This window comes from Lycium barbarum, chromosome 7, assembly GCF_019175385.1.
Source record: "Lycium barbarum isolate Lr01 chromosome 7, ASM1917538v2, whole genome shotgun sequence".
Lineage (NCBI taxonomy): Eukaryota > Viridiplantae > Streptophyta > Magnoliopsida > Solanales > Solanaceae > Lycium > Lycium barbarum.
In genome coordinates this window covers 133,312,838-133,325,248 of record NC_083343.1, presented here as the reverse complement: position 1 = coordinate 133,325,248, position 12,411 = coordinate 133,312,838, and the positions used below count along the sequence as shown (strand labels likewise).

The 12,411-nt window shown below is 36.4% G+C and overlaps 1 protein-coding gene across 1 annotated transcript; it reads right to left on the bottom strand.

Moving 5' to 3' along the window:
• Positions 1-4,131: 4,131 nt before the first annotated feature.
• On the bottom strand, positions 4,132-4,941 carry LOC132601990 (receptor-like protein Cf-9 homolog). Its single transcript, XM_060315029.1, has one exon. The coding sequence runs from the start codon at positions 4,939-4,941 to the stop codon at positions 4,132-4,134; it is 810 nt and encodes a 269-aa protein (XP_060171012.1).
• Positions 4,942-12,411: the final 7,470 nt, after the last annotated feature.

Sequence of the window (12,411 nt, the reverse complement as noted above, 5' to 3'; positions counted from 1 at the left end):
TTTTTTCAAGGTCTACTTTTTAAAAGCTATCGAACATCCTACCTCATTTTTCATGTTCTTTGGTTTTCTGTTTGGTGCTCAATATCCGCATTTGAGCCCAATTAATCCAGATAATTCGCACGGTATCGCGCCCATTCGGGAGAAGCGCTCCCTCCAAAGATTTTTTCCATATCCATGTTCGAACCCCTAATCCCTAATTAAGGGAGGAGCAGCTCCATCCGCTGCATAAGTTAAATTATGTATTTGTCTTAAAAGTTCATTAACTATGTATAGATTATTTATTTAGAACTAAATAACTTCAGAAAATTAGGATACATAACTTATAAATGTCAAATTCTGGCTCCGCATTTAATATAAAGTAAATAATTTCATCAAAATGAAAGTTAAAATATTAAAGGAGTGGAATGAAAGTTTTGCTTTCATATGTTGAAAATATACTTATATGAAATTTAATTATTACTAACGTAATTACCCACTTGTGGGACTACAATGGGTATATGGTTATTGTTGTTGTACACTTGTACTGACACAAATTATATTTTTTAGTTAAAATATCTACTTTTATATCTTGAGTTTGGGCCCGGGCTTAGCACGGACCTCACATAACTAGTATATATATATATATATATATATATATATATATGTATGTATGTATGTATGTATGTATATATATGTGTATGTATGCATGTATTTGGGAAAAGGGTCAAAAATACCCCTTTACTTTTGAAAAAGGTTAAGAATATCCTCCGAGCTTATTTTGGATAAAAAATATCCCTCTCATTCTTGAAGTTTTCAAATATACCCCTGTCTTGACTGAAATTATCCCCCAAAATAACCCGAAATCATTTTTTAAACCCGCTCCATCATTTAAACCAGACCAACTAACTAATAACCCATAAGATCCCCTTCTTCCCATATATATATATATATATCGCTTGCCGCCAACATCCTTCGTGTCATTGTTGGTGTTGGTGTGTTGGTTAGATATACAAGCTTCAGCTAATTGTTTTCTCAGAAACATGGTTCTGGTGGTGCCTAAATTCAGACCATATATATATATCAGCCTTTAGGTATAAGATGTTAGATAGTTTGTAATATAAGAGGTTTTAAATTGAATAGACACATCTATTAATGAAAGGACATGACTATTCTGAAAAGTCATCTCTCAAATTCTATAAATATAATGACACTCTTGAAGCAGAATATAGAAAAAACTGCAGGTATAATCTTGACTTTGTTGTATTCTGAAGGGAATTGCTTGTATTTTCCCCAATCTGTATACGAGCAATATCTCTTTAAGGAAAGTCGATTTTTTCACGCCTCAAAGCCATTTCTTCTTCGACTATGTTTACCTATTTTTCTAACATTAGATGTTGATGAAAATCTTTTTGCAGTTCAATGTTTTTTTTTTTTTGGAAAGACGCTTTCGTTTTACCTCTTTTTTCTTGAGCGGGTTAGAAATTGGAAACCCTCTCTCTTATTTCCCCGGTTTTGGGACCTTTATATCTGCAAACATTACAGATTCACAAAGATGTTTTGACAATCATAAAAACTCTACTCTAGTTAATTCTTTTACGTCACGGGCCGCCAACCTATGTTACTCGAACTCTCCTAAAATGTCGTCGGATGCTTGTCGGATCCTTCAAATGTAGTGTATTTTTGGAGGATCCGACACGGGTGCGGCAATTCTTTCAAAAAGTCCGAGTAACTTAGCCGCCAACTGTAAGATTTCAAGGCGAAGTATTTTTTTTTCTTAAATGTTGTGCTATCTGTTAAAAAAAAATAGCTAGTATTTTTCCTATTCAAATTCATAATAGGTCAGTTACAGAATGAGCTACGAAGGAACTCATCACTGAGAAATTTTAATATTTCAAACAGATAAACATTTTGAAAAGAAATATGACTGTGGTTGTGCCCTAATCAGACCATATAGCATCCTTTAGAATTAGATATTACAGAGTTACATATTCTCATACTCGAATATTTTGATACAATTAAATTTCAATTTGTCTCAAACCGATTTTTCACAGTTGAATCTCTTCATACTTTTGCTAATATGTTTCCTATTGTATAGGAGTCACATTTTTGGATTGTCTTTGTTCTAACTACACAACTTTGACGTGCTAACCCGTATGTGTCATAGTGAATTTTATATATTATTACGAGGAAACCTTTGCATTCAACTGAGAGAGAGAGAGCAGAGAGGAACCTAACAACTTTGCATTAAAGGATTACTTCAAGAGACTCCTTATTTGAAAGAGAGTAAGATGAGTCTAATAAAAAAAAAAATTGAAAGTTGTAGTAATAACCTTTAAACCCTCAAATAGTAGTAGTGTCATTTTCAAGAGAGCAACATTAAAGAAACTGCAAAATTCAAGAGTGAAAGCAGTATCATAAAGCTACGTGGTGCCACATCTCTTTTCAAAGGTGCTGGTACCAACATCCTTTGTGCCGTTGCTGAAAATACTTTTGGAAAGATATTTTCCGTGACGTTATAACTGTGCAATCAGTAACTTCTTACAGGTATATGCAAAGGCTTTTCCACATTCACATGCAAAGTTATTGGGATGGACTCGTATATATATGAGCCTCCATAAATCATTTTTCTCTCTCATATCACAATCTTAGCAATATTTCAGTAAACAGAATGTCTACATAAATAACTCTAAATAGCAAATTTACACGTTCAATGTCTACCATGCCATCAGATTACTTCAAGAGACTCTTCAAGTTCAATATAATAAGGTTCAGATGGTCGTTATCTGAAGGAACTATGGCTTCGCTGGTACCTAATTCACACCATTTATAGCATCTTTTAGAATTTAGAGGTAGATGAAAATCTTTTTGCAGTTCAATCTTTTCAAAAAGACGTTTTACCATTTTTCTTTTATTTTTCTTCTTTTCGAATAAACTTTCAACTTCAGAGCAGGTTCGAACCTGGTGGAAACCCCTCACATTTAACTTCCCCTGTTAGAAGGGTGTTTTATTTCTAAGTAACCTTTGTATACCTGCCAGAGTTTACATTTTTCTCATACTCTAATCTTTTGATAAAATTAAATTTCAACGAGTCTCAAACCAATTTTGCACACTTGTAATCTCTTTATATATTTTGCTAAATTGCTTCTGTGTTTTTTACGGAAACATTCACTGAGACTGTCCGTCTTCATCTTGTCGACAGCGCTTTCGAGTACAAGTGCAGGCATTTTGACATTTGCTGGAATCAAAACACCAAACAACTTTGGTATCTGTGTGTACATGTGCAATGCCGTTAACTTGCATCGACTTATCTATTCATTTCCATAATCAATTATTTTGATATATTCATGCTAGACAGACAATAAGTAGAACAACCAATCAGGACAACTTATTAGAGGCATACATAAAATTATATTCGGAACACTTGTGAACAAAGGGGAAGGAAAACACATCATTTCCATTTTTGCTTAAACTCCAGTAACCGCCTCAAGGTTATTTAGCTCTTCAGGATCCAATCGTTTTTATTTTTTTCAGAACCTGTCGTTGTCTCTCAGACCAAATATCCATTAACCGAAATCCTCCTTATCTTTGACATTTGAAAATTTGAAAAATAAGATGGGAGTCAAATACTAGTAAATTATTTTTCGAAATATTGAGAGTTGTTATAGCTGGACCATGCTAAAATAAAACTGTACGATGTGATAGCATCCAATTACTAAATATTAGATCATCAATTGTCCTTAGACCCTGTAATGACAGCTTCCAACTAATTGTGGTAAAGATTTGACATTTTATTCAATTGATTCCTCCACCTTCGCATGTTATATATAGTTAAATTTTTGCTACGTTAAAACATCAATTGAAGGCTAATCTTTTTCAAAATCTTCTATTTATTGAAATTATAGGAAATACAATTATTCTCAGTGTAGATCTTGCTTAATTGTTATAACAAACGTATAAACATATATGCTAACAATTAACTAAAAACTTGGCATAGAGATTGATTTGAATACCTGAAGTTCTAAAATCAAATCTTGCTCGATTGTTAACTTGTCTACAAGGGATTATTTCTTCGACTATGGTTCCTTTGAGGTCGCTGCTTCTTTCTCCTTCGATAATAATTTTGTGTTCCAGTTCCACAATGATTCTTGCAAGTCATTTCGTATTTCCAGTTGAAACCATGAAATATATTATGGATAACCCAATACATAGTCCACTTCCATAGCCCATAAGAGTAGCTTTCCAAAAATCATTTAGAAATTCAGAATTGCTTTCTTGATCGTCTAGTGCAGATACATTATAATTTTTCTCTGATACATGATCATTGCCACAACCTTTCGAAACTGGGAATCCACGTAATCCATCATTACCTTCATATGAATTGTTCTCAAAGATATACAATTGATTCCATTGAGGAATACACCCTTCGAGATGATTGTGGGAGAGATTTAAGAATTCGAGATATGTGAGAGAAGCAAGTTGTTGTGGTATCTCTCCCGAAAGATGGTTACAAGAAAGGTCCAAGGATTCAACTACAGATAAATTTCCAAGCAATGATGGTATATGACCTTGCAATCCATTATGGGACAAATTCAGCACCCGAAGAGCAATGAGATCTCCCAGAACACTAGGAATATGTCCTTCAAATTTGTTATTTGAAAGATCGATAGTGGTGTACAAAAACAAGATTCTCACAACTTGAAGCTCCAATCCCTTTGTTACGATAGCTACCGAGTCTTCGTAATATTCATCTCCTTCATCAATTGGTGCCTCCATTATATGATCAATTGTCCTCATGGCTTTCAAGAGCCACACTGGGATGTTTTGTGTGAAGGCATTGGAAGACAGATCTAACATTCGAAGCAGAGGAAATATGTTTTTAATCGTTAGAGTTCTGATAGGTCCATGCAATTTATTGGATCTCAAGCTTAGAACTTGCAGCTTTGGCAGAGTTCCCAACCACATGGGGAATATGTCGTTGAGGTGATTATCTCCTAAATCAAGAACTTGAAACCTTTTGCAATTGGTCAAAGATCAGGGGATTCCCCCATGTAGTTTATTACCATGCAAGTTGAAGCTTCTAAGTGAACTTTCAATGTTGAAAGTTGTTGGAAGAGCCCCAGAAAGATTGTTGTGGCGCATATCTAATACCTCGAGGGCAGTGATATTGCCCAAACATTGCGAAATTTCTCCACGTAAATTGTTATGGCCAAATCTAGAATTTGCATTGACGTCAAATTGCAAATAGACAAAGGTATCTTCCCACTTAGATTAATTTCAGATATGAAGAAGTATGTTGTGGAAAATATGTTCTATTAGTTGTTGATAAATAGAAAATATGAAAACTGAGATAGAACTTAACCTAAAATTTTAACTCTTTTGGAAGCAATAATTTTATCTTCTGTAGGGCCTTTGACGGCTTCGCTGCTTATTTCGCCTTCTCATAGTGATTTTGTAGGGCCTTGGAAGCAATAATTTCTCTTGTTTAATTCTTAACAAGTGGTATCAGAGCGTTCAAGATCCAGGATGTCTATTGTAACCAAGTTTGATATCGAGAAGTTTGATGCAAGATAAGCTTCAGTATCTGGAAAGTTCAGATGCAAGTCGTTCTCACCCAGAGTGGATTAAAGAATGCTCTTCTTGGGAAATCCAGGAAACCCGAGTCTATGACAGATGATCAATAGGAGGAATTGGATGAAAAAATGCTTTCAAATATCCAACTACGTCTATCTAAGATGGTTCTTTGCGAGGTTATTCATGAGACTACTGCTGCAGGACTCTGGTTGAAGTTAGAGTCACTCTACATGACGAAAAGTCTCGCAAATAAAATTCGTCTGAAGGAACGATTATACACATTCTCTATGGCTGAAGGTACCCCCATTCAAAATCATGTTGATGAGTTCAACTCTGTTATTCTTGACCTAGAAAATTTAGACGTTAAGGTCGAAGATGAGGATAAAGCAATATTGTTAGTGGTCTCCCTGCCCTCTATGTATAAGCACTTTAAATATCACGTGAAAGTGATTTCGAAGTGATTTCGAAGGTGATGTTTTGATGTTGTCTCTATTGATAAGAACAATTCTTCTGAATGTACATATCACGTGTGTCCTCATAAGGACTGGTTTTTAACATATGAGAAAGCTTGTGGTGTTGTCCTAATGGGGAATGATGCCCCATGCAATGTTGTTGGGATTGGTACTGTAAAAATTAGGACCCATGATGGTGTTATCAGGACCTTGACCAACGTTCATCATGTTCCTGAATTGAAACGGAACCTTATTTCTCTGGGTACTCTTGAATCTCTTATATATAAATATTTAGCTAAAGGCGTAGTTCTCAAGGTTTCAAAAGTTGCGCTAGTCTTGATGAAAGGAACAAGATGTGGTACTCTCTATTACCTACAGGGTTCAATTGTGATGGGGTGTGTAGCGGTTTCTACCTCATTATCCGATGATGATCTCACTAGTTTATGACAGATGCATCTGGGCTATATGAGTGAGAAAGGTATGATCATTCTGAGCAAAAAAGGTTTTCTTGGTAAAACTAGTACGGGTAAACTTAACTTTTGTGATCACTGCATTTTTAAGAAACAAAAGAGAGTCAGTTTCTCCATAGAAAAACATCGTACACAGGGCATTCTTGATTATATTCATTCAGATTTATGGGGTCCCTTCCAAGTTCCTTCCTTTGGAGGAAAACACTACATGTTGACTTTTATTGATGATTTTTCTCGTAAGGTCTAGGTTTATTTCATAAGACAGAAAAGTGAAGTGTTTCCCTATTTCAAGAAATTCAAAGCCCCTGTTGAGAATTAGACTGGATGAAAAATTAAGAAGCTCAGGACTGATAATGGTTTGGAGATCTATAATAATGAGTTTAATGAGTTCTGCGTTATTTATGGTATTGCTAGACATAAGACTCGTTTATAAGCCCCAGCAGAACGGAGTTGCAGAATGTATAAACAGAACATTACTTTAGAGAGCCCGTTGTATGCTCTCAAATGTTGGTTTATGGCACCGCCGTGATTTCTGGGCCGCAACCATTTCTATGGCTTGTTACCTCATCAATTTGTCTCTATATTCATCTATTGACTTTAAAATTCTCGAAGAAGTTTAGTCTGGTAATCCCGTTGACTACTCTATTCTTAGAGTTTTTGGATGCACTGTTTTTGCTCATGTTAATGATGGGAAGCTAGCCATGCTTCTTGGTTATGCTTCTTAGTGTAAAGGATATCATTTGTGGTGTCCTAGCTCCAAGAAATTATTCAGAATCGGGATATAACTTTTAATGAGGTTGTTATGTTATCTTCTGGGAAAGAGTTTGTTGCTTCCTCTAGGGGTAATGATGATATGAAAGATGCCAGTGAGAAAGTGGAGGTAGAAGTAAGCCATAAAGCTTATAAAATTAGCCCTGTTTCATCTACTGTTCCTCAGGCTAGTGAGAAGGCTCTTGTTGATGAGCCACGTACCAGTACCACATGTCCTGTCGAGCCACAAGTGGAGGATGATCATGTTATTACTCGTGATAGACCAAGACGAGTTATAAATAAGCCCGCTCGATATGCTGACACTGATGATGATGGGCTTATTGCTTATGCTCTTGCAGTTGCGTAAGAAATTCCCAAAGGAGTTGATCCTTCTACTTATTCTGAGGCAATTTCTTGTCCTAATTCCTCAAATGGTTAGTGGCTATGCAAGAAGAGATGGAAAGCTTACACAAAAATAATACATAGGAGTTATGTGAGCTGCCCAAAGGCCGTCGTGCATTGACTGCAAAATGGATCTACAAACTAAAAGATGGTATTCCCGGGGTTGAAGAAGCAAGATGGAAAACTCACTTAGTGGTTCGTGGTTTCCACCAAAAATAAGGTATTGACTTTAATGAATTTTTCTCTCCTGTTGTTCGTCATACCTCCATTAGAGTGTTACTTGCTATTATTGCTCTTTTTGACTTAGAGTTGGATCAACTTGTTGTTAAAACAGTGTTTCTTCATGGAGAGTTAGAAGAAGAACTTTATGTAAAGCAACCTGAAGGTTTTGTTGTTCCTGGCAAGGAAACAATCAGTTTGTCGGTTATGACTAGGCAAGACTACACATGTAGTAAGTATGATAATTGTGTGTATTTTCAACAGTGTTCTGGTGGTTCCTTCGTTTACTTGTTGTTATATGTTGATGATATGTCGATTACTTCTAAAGACAAGTCTTTGATCAACAAGTTAAAATCCCAACTTAATTCTGAGTTTGAGATGAAGGACCTTGATGCAGCTAAGAAGATTCTAGGTATGGAGATTCACAGGGATCGAAAAGCTGGGAAGCTTTACCTGTCTCAGAGGAAGTATTTTGAGAAAGTGCTCGATAGGTTTAATAAATTTGATTGTAAACGTATTTCTACTCTGTTTGCTACTCATTTCAAACAGTCTATAGACTCTTGTCCAAAGTTCGAGGAGGACATTGAGAGGATGTCTACCATCCCGTATGCTAATGTTATTGGTAGCCTTATGTATGCTATGATTTTCACTAGACCTAATTTAGCTTTTGCGGTAAGCATGGTGAGCCGATGCACGCATAATCCTAGAAATGATCATTGGAATGCCATGAAGTGGATTCTTCGTTATGTGAAAGGGTCCGTTGATATTGGTTTGTTATTTGATAGAGCCAAGGCATCGTCTTATGATGTTGTTGGGTTCATTGATTTTGATTATGGTGCTGATCTCAATTTTAGGAGGTCTATTTCTGGTTACATTTTTTCACTGTGCTATGGTGCTATCTCTTGGAAAGCACAATTGCAATCTATTGCAGCCCTTTCTACTACCGAAGCTGAGCATGTCGCTGCAACTGAAGGTGTTAAAGAAGCTACATAGTTGCGAGGTCTTCTTATTGATCTTGGTGTTCAGCAGGGTACTACTGTTGTATTTTCTGATAACCAGAGTGCTATTCATCTTATCAAGGCGGATTCTCATCGCTCGAAGACCAAGCATATTAGCATTAAATAACACTTTATCAGAGATACTATTGCTGCAGGGGAGATTGTGGTAAAGAAAGTTCCCACGTCAGAGAATCCCGCAGATATGTTAACCAAGCTTCTTGTTATTACTAAGTTTAAGCATTGCTTAGACTTAGTTGGTGTTCTTCATGCTTAAATTACCCTACGGGGCTTTATGGGGTGACGAGTGTTGATGTTGATGTATTTTGATCTAAGGTGGAGATTGTTAGAATATGTCCCAAAAGGGTTTATTGAAATTGTCCCATTCCAATTGGTATTTGATAATTGTCCCATTCCAACTGGGATTTGACTGGCTTGTCCCATTCCAACTGGGATTTTGAACGTCTTCAACTTGTATTTAAAGGATATTTTCGGCCAGAACATCAAGAGAAAGAGAACAACTATCAAGACTACACACAAGACTATTCTCCACACTTAGGTTAGAGAGAGTTTTCATTGAGAGATTGTAATCTTTCGTTTCCTTTGATCTCGTTGTGCTTCGGCACCCTATTGAGATCGTTTTGTACTCCTCATCTTCTAGTTGATTTCTATGCGTTTCGCGCCCCGTGATTTTTCCCGTCTTAAGTTTCCACGTAAATGTTGTATTCATTACATTTATTGTTTTCTTGCATTATTGCTCTTGTGTTGGTGCATCCTAATTGGTTCCGCTGCATCGCTCGTTTAATTCTTAACATTTACATCAAAAGAAACTGCAGAATTCAAGAGTAAGTGTAACACCTCGTACCTTAAACTAGGCTATGTTCATGATTCGGGACTTAGAAACCAAGATGGAAGTGTTGGAACTCAAAAATTTCTTCATCACGGTGAAATTGCATTTTTATGACCCAAGTACGGCCCGCACTTTAAGGTACGGACGTACATGGTAGGGTGTACCTCGATGGGAAATTACAGAAGCCACTGGAATTTGGTATCCAAGTACGGGCTGTAAATACGGCCTGTACTTCAAAGTTCGGGACGTACTTGGCGTCCTTACTTCGTCCGCTTCAGTGAATAGTATAAATACACAGATTCAGTTTTATTTCATTATTTTTCTAGTTCTAAACCCTAGAACGACTTGCTCTCATTCTCCATCACCAAGAACACTAAGGTAAGCAACCCTAATCTATTCCAAAAGGATTCTAACATATATCTATCAACATTAAGCAAGAATCCATTGTTCTTAACCTATGGTTTTCAAGAAAACCCAATTAAAGGGAATTCAAGACCAAGCTTTGGGATTCTCTTCAAAATTCAGATTTTTACTACAAGTTGGAGCGTACCAGCTATGTAGAGTTTCTATCCACGTGTGGGAACATCTTTGTTCTTCCCCACGCCACGTTCTTCCGTGATTATACAAGTTACACCAAAATGAGGGTTTTAGCCATGTTCATGATAACCCTAAGTACATGTACCATGACATACTATGTTTGTATGATTATTCGTTATTATATTCTTAATAGTCCCTTTTGGTTATTGAGAATCTGTCCATAATCCATGAAATCTCATACTTTGAATCCCATAGGTCCTTACATGCAAGATATGAATTATCATGCTTAAATTCTTGAAAATCCTACATGTCTCCATGTTTTCATACAAGTTATATTGTATATCACGTTCATGTTATAATACAAAGCAAGAATCATGTTTACAAGCAATTTATATAACTCATGGGTTACTAAGCCAACTATATTTATGTTCATGTATATGGGAGTTTCACAGATTACCGAAAAGGTTTCATACCTGAAACTACGTATGCCAACATAGGATAAGGGTCGCTCTGCCCAGTAGGACGATTCCTTCATATTTTACCCTTTGAGGGATTTAGATCCATTCATGTCATGTTCATGTCTTGTACCCCGACAAGGTACAAGATGGCTTAGCTGATCGGGAAGAGATCAGACAGCATGTACTAACGTGGTGGCTATTTCTCGGTCATACTAGTGCTCTCCCATAGATATTTTACTCATGTTATTTATATATATATATATCCATTCATGCTCACAACCAGGTTTCAATTTCAGCTCTCATTATGTTAATTCATGTGCCATGTTATTTCATTCAGTTGCTTTACATACCAGTACATTCAAGGTGCTGACGTCCACTTTTATTTGCCCGGGAACCTACATTTCACGATGCAGGTGCAGATTTACAGGACGACGCATCTTCTCAGTAGGATTAACACTTACCAGCTCATTGGTGAGCCCTATCTCCTTCGGGGTTTAGTCAGTTATTTACTTTATATCATCTATGCATTAAAGGTATACCAAGGTCCTTGTCCCAACAAGTATGTTTTAGCAGTTCAGACTCATGATTAGAGGTTTCATAGACTAGTCAGTCAATTATGTCATGTCAGATACTCAGAGTAGAATAGCCAGCTTTTGGCTCAGTCATGATACTTCCGCACTCTCTTTTAAACAAGCAACTTATTAAATATTATGACTTATCATGTTTTATTGATGCTCATCATGTTTTCATGTTATATTCCGCTCATGTATGCCTCATGATGATTCAGCAAGATTGTCGTGTTTTGCCAGGCCATGGTTCGGGGCGTGACAGTAAGATAGACCAGTTATGTCCCTTGACTTTATCACACTCAAAATCCCCAGTTTCCTGATATTTTCATAATGATTGTCTCACTATTACTAAAACTACAGTACAAATCTAAAAATATAATCTGCAAATTGCAAATACAGAGTGTGGCCGCTTCAAATCCTAACAAAGATAAAACAACACTATGCAATTTCTTCTCATCTGCCTAAGCCTTGGGGTGTAGGTACCATAAAATGGTAGAGGTGCATACAAGCTGATGGCATGGGCAACACCATTACCCAGCCAAAAAAAGTTACAAAGTGCAGACTACATGGGATTCTGAAATAGCTTTGTCCAATACAACTGATAGATGGTGTTTCAGGCAATAATTAAGTTCACTGTGGTGCACCTGTTGTGCTATACAGAATACCAATCAGATACTCCCTTAAAAACACAACCATCTCAGACATCTGGAACGCAATCTCAAATGAAAACCAAGGTAAATAGATGAAGAAATGACCAACTCATCGTTTGAGTTCCAATATTGTTCTGCTGTTGGTATTAATGATTAGGGGAAGGTTCAGTTGGCTATTTGTTTCAGCAATCAAAATATATCGCTACCAACTACTTACGAGAAAAAAAATAGCTCATCACCAATCTCGCCACATTCACATACAAAGTTTATAGCTGATGCAATCAAGACACTTGTTACATGTATAAAGGCTTTTCCATAATTCACATACAAAGTTATCCGGGGATGGACCCATAAGAGCCTCCATAAATCATTCTTCTTTCTCAGATCACAAATATTAGAATATTTCAATAGGCAGAATCTCTACACCAATAACTCTCAAAATCAAATTTACACGCATCATTTAATCAGTCACCTTGAGAAAAACATATGTTCAATGTCTAGTGTATAAA